The sequence below is a fragment of the Salmo salar genome, chromosome 18 (assembly GCF_965601325.2).
Source record: "Salmo salar chromosome 18, fSalSal1, whole genome shotgun sequence".
NCBI lineage: Eukaryota > Metazoa > Chordata > Actinopteri > Salmoniformes > Salmonidae > Salmo > Salmo salar.
The window spans coordinates 72,192,736-72,209,602 of record NC_138308.1 but is presented as its reverse complement, the minus strand read 5'-3'; the positions used below and the strand labels follow the sequence as shown (position 1 = coordinate 72,209,602).

Here is a 16,867-nt window from a genome sequence, read left to right as displayed (position 1 = left end):
TACACTGTACTGATTGTAGCGGATTTAGTAAGGCGTTAGTTATAGTAGCTATGTTGTTGACTTGACGTTAGCTAATATGGTGACAACTTTCTAAGCTGTGTGTCCACAAGCAAAGCGAAAAAAGGTGTGAGAAGGAAAGCGTAAAGATCACAGGAGCTTGGTGTAACCTTAATTGGGGAGGACGGGCTCGTAATAATGACTGGAGCGTTATCAGTGGAATGTTATGAACTAAATCAAACACATTGTTTCTAGGTGTTTGATGCAATTCCATTCGCTCCATCCCAGACATCTTCCCCTCAGCAGCCTCCTGTGTCACGTATACCCCCCGAACCTGATGCTCATTCTGTTCACCAGTTCCGGAGGTCTACGTCACCGGCTTTCTAGGCTTCACTGAACGGGATTCATTATCATCAACCCCAGACTGTCTTGTCTGATTATTCACACCTGGTTCCCATTTTCCCTGATTAGTATGTTATATATGCACCCTCTGTTCCCTCTGTCATTGTCGGTTATTGTTCCCATGTCCGTTGGTGGTGTGAGTGCCTATGCGTTGGTGCAGCTGTTATGCTGCGTGATATATATATGTAATATATACACGCCTATTACGGGTATCGTCCCGTGGCGTTTAACGAGGTTTACCCTTGCTCTTTTGTTTGGGTACAGCCCAGTGTTTTTGTATATGTGTTTGTTATGGGTGTATGAAAAACCCCTATTGTGTATTCCTGCACCTGTCTCCAAAATCCTTTATACCAGCGTAACACTGTGGCGTAGATGCAAGAAGGAATTATACAACGATCTGGCAGGCTGCTATGAAAGTGAAATGCGTTTGTGTGTGATCAGGGGTGTATTAATTCCTCCGATTCTGTTGAAAAACATTTCTTAAACGTAAGCAAACGGAACAAAACTTAGATAAACATACCTGAATTTGTTAAATGGAAAATCTCATTTGCAACTGTTGGACTGATTACACCCTAGATCACCTAAATGCAGGCAAGATTGTGCAAGGCGGTATTGAATGTGTAAATGTCTGTCACCTTCAAATTTCTCTCGATCTGTGCACCTACAGTATGTTGTAAACTTGAATTCATAGGATAGGTTGTAGCAACTTCATGATGGGTATACAGTGAGGGAAAAAAGTATTTGATCCCCTGCTGATTTTGTACGTTTGCCCACTGACAAAGAAATGATCAGTCTATAATTTTAATAGTAGGTTTATTTGAACAGTGGGAGAAAAAAATCCAAGAAAAACACATGGCAAAAATGTTATAAAATGATTTGCATTTTAATGAGGGAAATAAGTATTTGACCCCTCTGCAAAACATGACTTAGTACTTGGTGGCAAAACCCTTGTTGGCAATCACAGAGGTCAGACGTTTCTTGTAGTTGGCCACCAGGTTTGCACACATCTCAGGAGGGATTTTGTCCCACTCCTCTTTGCAGATCTTCTCCAAGTCATTAAGGTTTCGAGGCTGACGTTTGGCAACTCAAACTTTCAGCTCCCTCCACAGATTTTCTATGGGATTAAGGTCTGGACACTGGCTAGGCCACTCTAGGACCTTAATGAGCTTCTTCTTGAGCCACTCCTTTGTTGCCTTGGCCGTGTGTTTTGGGTCATTGTCATGCTGGAATACCCATCCACGACCCATTTTCAATGCCCTGGCTGAGGGAAGGAGGTTCTCACCCAAGATTTGACGGTACATGGCCCCGTCCATCGTCCCTTTGATGCGGTGAAGTTGTCCTGTCCCCTTAGCAGAAAAACACTCCCAACGCATAATGTTTCCACCTCCATGTTTGACGGTGAGGATGGTGTTCTTGGAGTCATAGGCAGCATTCCTCCTCCTCCAAACACGGCGAGTTGAGTTGATGCCAAAGAGCTCCATTTTGGTCTCATCTGACCACAACACTTTCACCCAGTTGTCCTCTGAATCATTCAGATGTTCACTGGCAAACTTCAGACGGGCATGTATATGTGCTTTCTTGAGCAGGGGGACCTTGTGGGCGCTGCAGGATTTCAGTCCTTCCCGGCGTAGTGTGTTACCAATTGTTGTCTTGGTGACTATGGTCCCAGCTGCCTTGAGATCATTGACAAGATCCTCCCGTGTAGTTCTGGGCTGATTCCTCACCATTCTCATGATCATTGCAACTCCACGAGGTGAGATCTTGCATGGAGCCCCAGGCCGAGGGAGATTGACAGTTCTTTTGTGTTTCTTCCATTTGTGAATAATCGCACCAACTGTTGTCACCTTCTCACCAAGCTGCTTGGCGATGGTCTTGTAGCCCATTCCAGCCTTGTGTAGGTCTACAATCTTGTCCCTGACATCCTTGGAGAGCTCTTTGGTCTTGGCCATTGTGGAGAGTTTGGAGTCTGATTGATTGCTTCTGTGGACAGGTGTCTTTTATACAGGTAACGAGCTGAGATTAGGAGCACTCCCTTTAAGAGTGTGCTCCTAATCTCAGCTCGTTACCTGTATAAAAGACACCTGGGAGCCAGAAATCTTTCTGATTGAGAGGGGGTCAAATACTTATTTCCCTCATTAAAATGCAAATCAATTTATAACATTTTTGACATGGGTTTTCTGGATTTTTTTGTTGTTATTCTGTCTCTCACTGTTCAAATAAACCTGCCATTAAAATTATAGACTGATCATTTCTTTGTCAGTGGGCAAACATACAAAATCAGCAGGGGATCAAATACTTTTTTCCCCCACTGTAGGGAAAATTTTTGTATCATGTAATAGCCTAAACCTATTGATGTTACATTGAGCTGGGTGAATGTAATATGAATGACAGTCATCCAATATGCTGTAATAGAAATAAGGCGATGCTCATTAAAAAGATTATCATCCTCCCTCATTTTAAACGGCACCGACCGCCACTAGTTGTAACATATGTCTTGAGTCCCCCTCAGTGTAAACATCTGAGTGATTTTAGCTGCTAACCTCTGACCCCTTCTTAGGGCCGGTGGCATCTAAAACATGTGACAGGGGATAGCTCTGTGGTGGGTGGTCTCACGACCAGGTGACAGAAAGATCCTCTTGGTGACACCCCCTAGTGTGTCTTGGGCTTGGGAATGGCAAGAGGGCAGGAGAGTTCCTGACTCATTAACCCTCACACCCTTGTACCCTTTGCCACCTTTACACTTTGAATTTTACATTTTGAGTGACCGGAGCTGTATATCAGAGATTTCGATTTTTGACCGTTCATTTGTGTTGTGTGAGGCTTTATTTAGCCTAGGTTATTTAGCATACAGATGTTGGATCTGAATTTGATCACAGCAGGAAATGCACATTTGTAATGTATTTAAGGTTTGAAAAGGCTTCTAAAGACTTGATTTGCCCTTAGGAAAAATATATCAAGACCTATAAAAAATGGCTATTAATTATAATCCACATACTACACTGAACAAACATATAAACACAACATGTAAAGGGTTGGTTCCAATTTTCATGACCTGAAATAAAAGATCCCAGAAATGTTCCATTCACACAAAAAGCTTATTTCTCTTAAATTGTGTGGACAAAATCCCTGTTAGTGAGCATTTCTCCTTTGCCAAGATAATCCATCCACCTGACAGGTAAGCCATATCAAGAAGCTGATTAAACAGCATGGTCATTACACAAGTGTACCTTGTGCCGGGTAAAATAAAAGGCTACTCTAAAATGTGCAGTTTTGTCACACAACACATTGTGTGACAAAGACGCAGGGAGTCAGGAAGCAGGTGCAGTCGGTGAGTTTAATACGAACAAACAAAGTGAATACACGAACTAGAGTAGTGTCTGAACATGAACACAGAAACAATACCTCCTGATGGGTTATAACGGAGTGCTAGATAAAGGGGGAGTAATCCGGGAAGTGATGAAGTCCAGGTGTGCCTAATGATGAGGCGCAGGTGTGCGTAATGATGGTTGCCAGGTGTGCGTAATGATGGGTTGGCAGGACCGGTGGTTAGTAGACCGGCGACTTCAAGCGCCAGAGGGGAGAGCGAGAGTAGACGTGACACAATGCCACAGATGTCACAAGTTTTGAGGGAGCGTGCAATTAGCATAATGACTGCAGGAATGTCCACCAGAGCTGTTGGCAGATAATTGAATGTTCATTTATCTACCATAAGCCGCCTCCAACATTGTTTTTGAGAATTTGGCAGTACGTCCAACCGGCCTCACAACCACAAACCAAGTCTATGGTGTTGTGTGGCCGAGCCATTTGCTGATGTCAACGTTCTGAATAGAGTGCCCCATGGTGGTGGTGGAGTTATGGTATGGGCAGGCATAAGCTACGGACAGCTAACACAATTTAATTTAAGCGATGGCAATTTGAATGCCTAGAGATACCGTGACGAGAACCTGAAGCCCATTGTCTTGCCATTCATCCAGCGCCATGACCTCATATTTCAGCATGATAATGCACAGCCCCATGTCGCAAGGATCTGTACACAATTCCTGGAAGCTGAAAATGTCCCAGTTCTTCCATGGCCTGCATACTTACCAGACATGCCACCCATTGAGCATGTTTGGGATGCTCTGGATCGACGATGACGACAGCATGTTCCAGTTCCTGCCAATATCCAGAAACTTCATACAGCCTTTGAAGAGTAGTGTGACAACATTCCACAGGCCACAATCAACAGCCTGATCAACTCTATGCAAAAGAGATGTGTCGCGCTGCATGAGGCAAATGGTGGTTACACCAGATACTGACTGGTTTTCTGATCACCGGCCTTACCTTGTTTTTTAAAGTATCTGTGACCAACAGATGCTTATCTGTATTCCCAGTCATGTGAAATCCATAGATTAGGGCCTAATGGATTTATGGACTGCTTTCCCTATATGAACTGGAACTCAGTAAAATCTTTGAAATTGTTGCATGAATATTTTCCTGCTATAGCAAACTGGCTCAAATTAAGATCATACATATGTATTCTGGAATGTGGTGGGTTAACATAATTTAACCTCAGCAGTTTTTTTTGTATCTAAAGAAGTTCAATGCTGCTCTTATTTCAGTATCTGGCTAAATTGAAATGGATGTCAATTAGTAGACGGATGACAATCCATGGTGATGTCCATTCAGTCTGCAAACAAAATGAGTGGGTGCTAGCTATTAGTGTGCTTGTGTGCCAACTGGCCAGTACAAAGATGTATCTCTGTACACTACTTCCATCCAGTTATAATTGACCCAGAGGGGTGTGGTAAAACATTCTATCTAAAGAGCGAAATGTGACATTAAGCCGGCGGACTATGTGTGTTTCCTACAGGGGCTGGCGTCTTCTTCCTATCGTCCATGGAGGGCGAGCAGATCAGCTTTCTGTTCGACTGCATCGTCAGGGGCATCTCCCCCACCAGAGGCCCTTTTGGACTGAGGCCAATCCTGCCTGGTCAGTACCAAAGGTGTTTACTGCTACGTAGGTATGAAAGTTGTCACGGCTAGCTATACGGCTTGCCCAAACAAGTACATACAGACCAGGGTGGTGAATTTATAGTACAGGACAAATGGGAGTTAGAGTATTTTATCAAATTTCTGGGCAATTTAAATGGAGAATATGGATGAAATGTAGCCTTAATGTATCCTTGTGGTCATTCTGAGGTAAGTTATGTAGAGGTATATTATCCATTGCTCTTTCGCCTTCTGACTTGGCAAACACTTAAGGCAAACACTTAAATCGAACACTTGCTGTCTTAATTAAAACAAGCGTTCTTCAAGAGATACTTTGTGTGGGATTTATCCTCACTATAATAGTGGCCCACCATGTGCTTTCTGGAATGCAGCCACTTCCAGAGGTTGTTACTCTGAGTCCCATGGATTCCATCCAATGTACTTTGATCCAACAGCATTATGACTGACAGCTGTTTTATACATAATTGGATTAGCTGGGTACAGACTATAATATTAGTGAATATAATCTGATAACCACTGGACTAACTGTACCATAAGCAGTGTATACAACGGGGCCACCTTATACATATGTAATAGGATAACCACTGTACTAACTGTAATTATAGCAGCAAATTCAATCCAGTCACCTCTGTATAGTCTGTCGCGTCATGCGAGAGGTACAGTAGGGGTTAGGGTGGGCGCTGCAGCTGTGGCTTGTCCCACTGGGTGTTCCTGGTTTCACACATCCTCTCGCCAATCAGGCCTTGAGCTCATCTCCTATTATTGTAGTCTGTAGTAGAATAAATAGCAGGGGACGATGTCAGAGGGAGAGCGGGAGGTCAAAGTCACAGTTCACACAAGCAGAGCGCACCAAACCCTTCTAATCACTCTGTGCATGTGTGTAACCTCATCCCCAGGATTCCTGTGTCCACTGCACCCCCCCTCCCCCACCACCACCAGCACACACTCTGTGCCTCTCTCTCTCTTTGTCTCTTTCACATTTTCCCCTTGCTTTGCCCCCATTTCTCTCTCTCGCTCTCTGTTTCTAATATCCCTACTCTCCTGTAAACACCACTGTCCCTTCTCGTGCAAAGGGAACAGGGTTGTTGACAAGAAGTTGAAGCAGATGTCAGCTGTTATATCCAGTTGATTGCAGTCCGTTTGGTAACCGATAGATATGCCGGTATCACATAAACGGCAATCCATTTGAAATTCTCAAGGTAGTCTTTTGCCATTTGTATGTAATTTTGCACTCTACTTGCACAATCAAAACGACAATGACTCTTGGAAATGACCCTTGACAAAATATTGGTTGACCAGGAAATCAACGTAACCAACCCAAGGTCAATAACAGCTGACCTTGGGTTGGGACTAAGGTAACTTACATTAGATCCTCGGCGCGGTACTAATGATCCGTTGCCACACCATCTCCATTACGCGTACCACAGGGGCCACGTGGCAAGCAGTGCTATTAATAAACACATGTAGTGTTGCACAAACAGCAAGGTGTACCCCTGTGTGACCCTGTTCTCTATTACCTCGCTAAAGGCCTGGCGTTCTCACCCTCACAGATAGAGGGCGACGTGACAGCACAACGATAACGATAGCACTCAGTACTGGACCATGTTCAGTAGGGCACACCGTAGCAAAAGGTTTTGCATAGGAACACAAAAATCTGTATTCTTATTGGATACATTCAGGTATTACCTTTCGGTTTGACTTCGTTTAGGGTCCGTTTTCTTCCTACTGAACAGGACCCTGTACTTGCGTCTACTGATACTGCCTGCCCTATTAGATGTGTGCTAGAGAAAATGTAAATTGTGTATAAACTGGGACAAAGGGATCATTTTGCTTGACATGAATACATGTTTATTCGGCATAACCTCCCCCACCCCCACACACACACACAAAAAGCCCAAACAAGCTAATTGAAGAGCGCCTATAGGCTACACCTTTGCCTCGTGCACATTTTTGTCATGCCAAACAAGAGATCAAATGTGTGTCTGTTATATGAATATCTGGCAATTCTTGGCCAAGGTAACATTTCTGGTCAGTCTCAGTGAATTTAAAACAGTTAGGAAGGGAGACTTTGAAAACTGGATTGAGTGAAGTAGCAGCAAATATGTTAAATGAGCAGCTAATGAGCATGGAGAGCCTCAAGTTTGAAAAAATCACCTTACATGTTTTCAGTTTAATCACCTTGTATATATTTTCAGTCTAATACGGCTGTTTACTTACTTTTGTAGCTCTTCCTCAGCATGCTGTTTTAACTGTCCTCTCGACCGAAAGGATTTGATAAATGTGATTGGTTGACGATGACATTGGCCTACGTCTCACCTTATGCTGCGCAGAATATCACATCTCAACAACGATTGGAGAAGTGTTTAATATCTCCGATACCACATCCTTATATATCTTGTCAAAAGTGCAACTTGACTCCAAACAGAGATCTGTACATAATGACGAGATGCTCATGTCTCTGCCCTAACAATGGGAGTCGTCCCGAAGGCAGGTGAAGAACTTAATTCCAAAAGATGCCCATAGAAATGCATTGTGCTTATTTTGGACAGATTTTGGGGAGTGAAACCTCTCACTTTGCCTCTTCCTCTCTGTTGCAAAAGAGACATGTTAGAATGACTGACTGAAATATGGAACAAATACAAAAAAAGAGTAAATGAATGGTGTTAGAACTGTTATGATAAAATGCGGTACATGATTGTTTGGTTGTGGGACACGGGACCAAGCGCTAAAATGCAGGACTGTACCGCACATTCCGGGACATGTAATCACCCTAATCACAGCGGCCCCCCAAGGATTCATTGGCACACTGGTGATTTATGTTCACATCTGTCCCAGTGTCACCTCAATACTAACCTAATGCAGCGGGCATAAAATAAACGCCTGAGCAGCGCTTCTTTCTTTCTAGTCCTGTCAGGGGAGGTTCTCTTCTGCACTGTTGAACCAATCCAGTAAATGTGGAGGATGAGTTAAGATAGTGTTGCCTTGTTAACGTCAAAAGCGGAAGTCACGTCACAGGCTCTCTTTCCAGTTCCCCTGAAAACCGGATGCATCCAGTTAATAATGACCCCGCAGAGGGTGCCTCAATACGAAACACTCTGCGTCACTCTATTGATCACATGTCACTGTGACATCAGAAAGGCACCCAAGGTTAACCTCTCCTCACAGATAATGATGTATACTATTATCAGTAGGCCTCCTATCGAGATTTACGACTATTAATCAACAGACATAAACAGAATTTTGTCCTTTCCACTGAATTGTCTCACAGGGGCCTGTCTAAACGGATATATTATTTTAGGATACTGTAGTAAATTACCAAAGAGCAGTAGAATATCATTTATTGGAATTACTATATCATTGCTATAGTGTGCTATTTTAATAATTGTAAAGTAAAAATAATACTGTTGTGTTTCACCCCGACAGACCCCAACGCTGCCGCCAACCAGGCCTACTCTGAGGAGAGGGTAAACCATGAGGCCCAGGAGCTGGAGAAACGCCTTAGCATGCTGTCTCACCAGAGCAGCACAGGTGCATTACCTCACCATTCATTCTATTCCAGCAATTACCATTACCATGAGCCTGTCCTTCAATGCAAAATCATCACAGTCATTGCGCTGTACTGAAAGTGCTCTATCTTGAAAACTGGACTGCTGACATGCACCCTTTTTTGGGGATTGTATTAACAATGGGCTAATGAACATAATGCTACATTATAGTTTGAGTGAAAAAAAAGGGACACCAGCATCCACTGCTCACTATTCATCTTCCTTCAACAACGTATGGAACATGCATTAGAGTTAGTATTCTCCATGACTAATCCATGGGAAATGATACATGTTGCATTATCGTAACTTTCTAAAAGTACGTTTCTGTTGCGTCATATTGAAATGTGTCTTATGTTGTTGATTTATTGTGAGTATTATGACTGTGAATACCAGTCAGGCAAGTGAGGAGACCTATTTTGGATAATCTGTTATGCTTTATTGATGTGCTTGTGTAGATAAGGTGTATAAGTAATAGTTTTGTTTTTATAGAATAAATAATCTGTTTTCTTATGTGGTTTTGGAAGCCTCCTCCACGTATGGTCTGTCTGTGGCGGGAGACGACCGCAGCATATCAGGCTCCTCTGACACCTCCGACACCAGCCAATCAGACTCCAGCATCGGCAGCCGGCTGGCCATTTGGACTGAGCCAGTCACAACAAGCTCCGCCCCCACAGAGACCATCATTGGCCAGTCTGGGCTCAAGGTGGCCTTACAGGCCGAGGATAAACTGTCCGTCATCCAGGTGGGTGGAGCTCGTGCAGTAGCCAAGCCCCCTCGGTCCCGGCAGCTGCAGGAGATTGGTCGACAGAGCTCATCCGACAGCGGCATCGCCACAGGAAGCCACTCCTCCTACTCTGGGAGTTTCTCCTCCTATGCAGGTAGCCTGGACATTGGTTCTGGGGGCGATGACTTTGGCTCCCTGTTCAGCCTGCCCCCTCACCTGGACCTGGCCCCCTGTACCTGCCCCCCAGCCCCAGGACAGGAGTACCAGGTACCCACGTCACTGAGATACCTCTACGACACCCCCCGGAATCTACTGCAGGGGGGAACAGGAGGGACCAGGGGGCACCAGACCATCACAACATCTAAGGACCAGGCGGGTAGTTCACCCCAATCACCCCCATCATGTAAGTCAGTACAGAGGGAAAAAGAGGGTCCTCTCGGGGGTCGCTCGGACACTGTTGCCAGGCGCTCGACAGCTGATCTCTTACTGGGCCACTCAGAGGAGAGTAAGAGCAGGATGGCGCCCTCTAGTGACAGTCAACACCCAGACTCCTATCAGATATGCAGCAGTTCCCAAGCCACTGCCTCCAAAACCCTCCTAACCATCTGCGCCACCTGTGGAGGATTCAAGGTACAGACAGCTGGGGTTATTGTATTTCCTTAATTCCTTCCAAGCTAGCACATAACATTCTGAGAACCATATGTTTCTTAGAGCTTGGTGAGAGATTGGTTGTCCTATTGTTATTTTGCATACAAACTTGTACAGTACTTTAGCATAACATTTTCTTCAGGTTTAAGCATGGTTCTATTTAAAGTAATGTTCTCAGAACATTAAGAAACTTTCCAATAAAACATTTGTAACATTCAAAAAATGATTATTATTCAAAAAACATACACATTCCGTTCTCAGCGTCAACAAAACTCTCTATCCTCTGTCTCGTTAAGTATCTTCAGCTGTGTTGGCTGCACCCACTAATTGGCCACACCTGATCTTAACGAGTGCTTGTTTTCTTTGAAATGTGGTCTGTTTGAATAGACTAAAATGAACGGCTTTGTATGAGTAATAAACATGGCATGCTAGCTCCATCCTGGTGGGGCAGGGGATTATTGCCATAGATAGAGAACAGAAGATCATAGGTTAGAGTCTCACTGACCCCCATGCCACAATAAAAATACATGTGTTTGAATGAATAAACACATTTATTTCCATATGTTCTGTGCTTGTAGTTCAAAACAGTTAAGCTAGCAGTCTTATTAAAACATTTTCTCATAACGTTATTTAATTCCATTCAAATAATTTATAATTTATATTCCCAGAACGTTAATAAAACCTCTCAGGAACACTTTCAGGGAACCATAGTAAAACATTCTCAGAATCTCCCTGCAACCACAAAATTAACGGTCCTAGAAAAGGCGACATTTTCACTTCCGTTCTCAGAACAATAAAATAACTTTCCGTTTTACTGGTCAGGAATCGTACAGCTTCGTTCCCAGAACCAACGAGAAACCAAAAATGTACGTTCCCACAACTTCCAAGGAACCAAATGTGCTAGCTTGGTTGTGTGTCCTCTCTCCTGACTTTCTTCTCAAAACTTATTGGAGTGGAGGAACTTTTGATCCTCTCCTCCAATGCGTTTTGCAAAGGAGGCGAGGAGAGTAGACACGAGGAATTAAGGAAATACAATTGAGATGCTGCCCTGGTTACTTTTATTAATCTATGGTGGAAAAGTGTACCCTTTGTTTATTTTCATCCAATTGACTGTATTCCACTGGTTCATCTCACTTTTATCGTCATCAAATTGATACAGTTTGGGTCAAAATATTACATTTCTTCAGAATTGCTTTGTTTGTCTCATGAGTACCAACTACCAAAGTACAAAAATACTGTCAGCAGCTTTCGATTAGACTTCATCATTCAGATTCACAAAGCGGTCTTTGACAGAAAAATGTATGGCAATTGCTTCCTTTTTGGTTTGTATCTGAATCTCTGCATTAAAAAACATAGCTCCCTCCCACTCTCATTTACTGTAGCATGTCGTCCAACTCCCAACTCAGTGCTTTCTGCAGCTCTGCTCCTCTTGTATAACAAGTCTTTATAACAGCTTGTATGACTGCAAGTAAGGCTTAGTCATCTTGGTATCACCTGTTGTCGGCTATAGCTGTCAATATGGCCTTTAATGTGAAATCTCACAGCAATTGGTGTTGGAACATTAACATTCTTGCTGCCTGTCTGTCTGGCAAGGTGTGCACTCTACTAGCCATTTGAGGTTCTATCTGTTCTTTCACTCACAAAGGTCAGGACATGCTCCTCTGTGCGTAGATGTTGTTCCTATAGGCTCTCAAAGACTCCCATCTCTGTAAGACGTGTCTTCATAAGAGCCTCTGTGTCACCATAGTTACTGCTCTTCTAATTTGGCCTCCATTTTGGGATTGTACTATCGGGTCTGGGTTGTTTTGGGCTTTTCAAACTGATGCTCTTCTTCTCTCTCTTTGAGGTCATCCAAGTGCAAGAAATTGATTCTAACTTCTTCTCGTTACAAACTTTTTCTTCCACTGTCTGCTTGTTATGGAAACAAGAAAGGATAGCCCTTTCGTTTGATCTTTGAAGATGAATCTCATTTACAAGTGATTTACACCGTAAAGCCTCATACTCATATACTTTGAAAGAGGACATATTCATACAGAGTATGACATGTGATTAGATCCCAATTTATTCATAAAAAATTATCTGTGGAATAAAATAACTGATTATAGTCATTGATCTTTTCTTTGTCATCCAAAATATACCTCTTTTATTAAGCATTGCTTTTGATTATATTAAAAAGACATCAAAATCAATGAATAAAATGTCAGACCATCAGAATTTCAAACATAAAACAAAGTGCTTTTCTTTGGTCAAAGCGGGTCTGTTTTACTCTCTGATGAAACAACTTCAATTGATGTTTATGTTTTTTTACTACCCCGTATATGAGTGACTTTCTGTTGATCGTTTAAACCTAGAGCCCCATCTGCTGGTGGTGCATTTAGATATTAATCATCCAAAATTGGTTGGAGAGACACATTTATCAAGGTTCATTTCTGATGATCTTTGTAGAAAACTAAAATAAAATGTCACTTGTTTCCTCTGACTTATATTAAGTCTAGCATTCAGTCTCTTTGAAAGATATTTCCCGAGAGTGATGTTAAGCTCCAGCCTTACAGTGCAACAATTCCTCTGTTAGTTACCTAGCACCAGTCGTATGGGATAAAGCATTGTGTGGGTGGACATCTATCAACACAGTTGTGATACTCAACCTCAGTTATCAGCTAGGAAAACAAAGACCCTTAAGGGCCCAAGGGTTCCAATAACTCATTGTAACTCTATGTGAACAAGCCATAGCAACTCTCATTTTTTTTACCAATAGACAATGCCTTAGCAGTATTCATTGAAAGACTCTGGCACAAAATAATATTGTGAAAGGAACTGTACCTGCTGACACTGTTTCATCTAGTTATTGAAGATGTTCTCTTTCCTCATCTTCTCACAGGGGACTCCACTCTCCTACACTGGGGGCTCAGCAATGCCAGCCGTACCAGGTAAGTCAGCTCCACTAGTTGTGTGTGCGCACCCGATGCCATGATTTCCCTTCAATATCCCTGTCCAAGCATGAATAGATTTTTCAGACCTGTGTTTACTTTGCAGCGTGTTTAGATAAGTAGTTTGTTCTTATGAATGAATCCGATGAATTATTAAACCGATGTGCAGATTTCCTAACCTGTATAACTAGAAAGGAGATGCGTTAAGCTCCAAGGACATAACCTATGGACTGAGGATTGGCAATTGCCTCAGAACCTCCCATTTTGAAAATCCAGCAGGTGAAAGTATTGATAAGTGCCCGTGCAGACCTAACAGCAGCTCCTCAGAATATATCAAGGTTGACGCACTGAGGAAAACTACAGAGACCACGTCCTCACCTGCCTCAGTGACCAATCACAGCTCTGAGAAGCTAAAGATGAGGAATGAGGGATCAGCACCTCTACAGAAGAAAGGCAAGGGGAAATTAGCTGACCTCTTAGCAGACCTATTAGGCTACGGCGGCACATCCGGAGAGCCAGGTACAAAGACAAACAAACTGAATCTTTATGAGTCAATGGCTTCTACTTTGGGACGTGAGCTTAGATCCCAACAACCTGTTATCAACTGTGAACTTTTGCATGATCTGAACTCAGCAAGACAAGGGGACAAGGGGACTATCATTTATGAAAACTGCTTCAAGTGCAAGAAAGGGGAGGAATGCCATCCGCCTCCTTGGGGGACACCAGCATTTCCCCGGAACAGCTTTGTCCTTCAGGTTGATCAAATGCACCACAGTGGTGTATGTTTTGGACAGCCACTACCCTCTGAGCCCTTGAAGAACAGTGTGGACTGTGAAAAGACATCTAACGAAGAGCAGCCTATTGAAGTGCAACTGCTGGACCGTACACTCCAAGATGGAGACCTTCCATGTCTGGAGGTGAAAGATCATTCAGTATCGGTTGAAGGTAAGAGAACGCCCACTTCTGATTTATTCTTCTCCTCTCTTCATGGAATGAACTTCATGCTAACAAACAAAGTCAGCCTCTTCCTTCCTGGCTTCCTTTCTGGCTTCCTCCCTCCTTACTTCCTTCTCATCCGCGTCCCTAAAACTGTTTCTTTAATGTTTTCCTCCCTGTTCTTTTCTTTGACTTTAATTTAAAAAATATCCTTTCTTCTTCGTTTCCTCTGTATTTTTGGGGGGACTATTTCTCCTCCCTCTGCAAGCTGGTGAAGCCTCTATGTTCTCTTCATGCTATATTCATTTTGTGATTGAGCTGCTTTGAAGGTTGGGATAGATGCAGAGAAGCTCTACCAGTTGCTGCAGTATGAAACAAAATGTGACTAGATTCAATGGCATTTTACATGACTGTGACGGTACACAAGAAAATTACAAACTGAAATGACAATTGTCATATTTGTCCAGCATGACCCCAGATTGTATAGCATCGCTCTGACAGTTATTTAGACTATGTGATTTTGTGGAGGTTTCCATTTGTACTGGAAATGACATCAGGGCCACTGTGTTGGCTGCTGTGCTCGTAACAAAGCCATCCCCATGAGTAATACAGCACTTATCCCAACCACATTAGGGAGCTCTAGACAACGTCAACAATGTAATGCTATATCCTGTCCTCTGACATGTTGCGGTCTTGTACGACGATGATTAATCTGTCCCTTGCAAACGTCTTCCAAGTCGTTTCCCATCCTTGGATCAAACAGGTTATGTGTGTTTGGGGACCGAGAGACGCCGCTTTGACTGCATTAGTTCACAGCATGTAGTAGACGAAAAGGAGAACATGATATAGGGATCTAATCTTCACAGGCTTTACTGCAGTGTAATAGGAGTCTGTTGTATTGTTGCACATCTCAATCGCACTTTATTTTCCTCTTTCCACCAGACAAGAAGCAGAAGAGTAAGGAGGAGAGGCACAAAGTCGAGTATGAGATCATGGAGAGCCGGGCGTTGGAGAAGAGTTCAGAGGTGGAGCATCAGGAAGTGGGATTACTCAATCCTCTTAAGGTCATCACACTCACATGTTTCAATTGTTTTCTTACTATGGTCCAAACTTATAATTAAATACCTGTGAGGCCAATGTCTATGAAAGAAAGAGGAATACTTTAGAGGGTGTACACTGCAGTATGGAAGTCCTTAATAACAGCTACACGCAAGATATGACTGGGCTGTTTATACTGCTTTTATAATTGTCCCATACATTTAGTATATGCCATTTCCTTGTGAGACTGGCATTTAACATGAGTGGAACAAACATTGGCAAATGTCAACAATGTTAAATTAATGTCAATAATGCTCAGACTACTGTTATCTCAGTCACATCCCACTTTTCAGTCAGGCAGAGGGCAATGTGGCTGCACCTTTCCACCATGTTTTCACACCAGAGACTAGCAAAACCACCGGAACACTTGACTCAGTTGGAAAGGCATGAATAAGCTTTAATAATAACAAGAGACACTTCAGGCTACATGCTTTTTTCAACTTAAGTAGACAAGTCTGTGAGGTTTCAGTACACTCAAATTAGTCAAGTCTAAATCTAACTCGAGTGCCTCCAGTGAACTGTTAAATAGAGATTAGCATTTGTCTGCGGTTGAATTTTGTTTTACTCAACTTGGATTGAAATCTTTGTAATTAATTCCAGCCTCAGGCTTGGCCTTAGTTAGATGTAGCCTAAGCTACCACTTAGAAACCAACATCTTATTTACTGTGTACTGTGTCTTTCAGCCAGAGGAGAAAAGCAAGTACGAGCTGATGGGCAGTTGTGGACAACAACGGTTCCTTCATGAGACTGAAGGTGAGTGCATTTTATGTTCCGGTGTAGAGGTCTGTGCTGGACTGATTTCTTCATCCCACTCCTGTCCGCTCTCGCAGGTTTTTATACTGGATCTGTCCACTCCGCAAAAATATCCTAAGAAATAGGTTAAATTACCAGCGATTCTCACGTTGCCCATTATATTAGGCTATGAGTAGTACTGGGCTATATCAGCCAATATACTAGACGTAGTTTGAAGAGAGCCGACACTTTCTCTTGAGCTGCGTTTTACATATATCCTTTTTTTGGAGCGGGGGGATATTCAGATGGAGACAAATATGGGTGATCAATAGTTATTTCCAGGCAATGTAGTAAACTGTAGCCTAATCATATTTAGGAAGTACATTTCCTTGGAAAGATACCTGTCCAGTGCCTACTCTATTTAATTTAAGAGCACCTGTGTGTCAATCTAAGTAACATAATAAAATATTCCCCATAAAAATCTGTCAGTTTAAGATAGAGATATCAGATATTTTTTGCATTGGGCTGCGTCTCAATCCACCTTTGTCCTTCCGCATCTGCGGTGGGAGGTGGCCGAGCTACAGCTGTCCAAACTGTCTCCTCACAAAAACGTCTGTAGCGTCCAAACGGTTTGGCCTAGACTCTATGGAAAGGGGAGACGAACATGATGGCGTTCTCCGTTTTGCTGCTCTACGACCCTCGCAAGTGTCACAGGACTCATCTGAAGTCGGTAACGCTGATGCACCAACTTCTGTCTGTAGGATCTGAAACGTTTGAGCTACAAACTAATATTACTTCACTATGGGGAGACTCTCACGAACATGATGATGTTCTCCGAACGGTATCCTTTCAGTTGCGTGTACTAG

The 16,867-nt window shown here is 43.0% G+C and overlaps 1 protein-coding gene across 2 annotated transcripts in view; it reads left to right on the top strand.

The window, feature by feature from the left end:
• LOC106577569 (protein Dok-7) overlaps positions 1-16,867 on the top strand; it is a 46,643-nt gene that overhangs the window by 8,252 nt on the left and 21,524 nt on the right. Inside the window, exons 5-11 of one of the 2 annotated variants that reach the window (XM_014155715.3) lie at positions 5,252-5,371; positions 8,815-8,919; positions 9,461-10,290; positions 13,187-13,235; positions 13,512-14,180; positions 15,114-15,235; positions 15,953-16,022. In XM_014155715.3, the coding sequence (XP_014011190.2) occupies positions 5,252-5,371; positions 8,815-8,919; positions 9,461-10,290; positions 13,187-13,235; positions 13,512-14,180; positions 15,114-15,235; positions 15,953-16,022 (1,965 nt within the window). The remainder of the gene's footprint in view (positions 1-5,251; positions 5,372-8,814; positions 8,920-9,460; positions 10,291-13,186; positions 13,236-13,511; positions 14,181-15,113; positions 15,236-15,952; positions 16,023-16,867) is intronic. The other variant, XM_014155717.3, reaches the window with a different exon arrangement.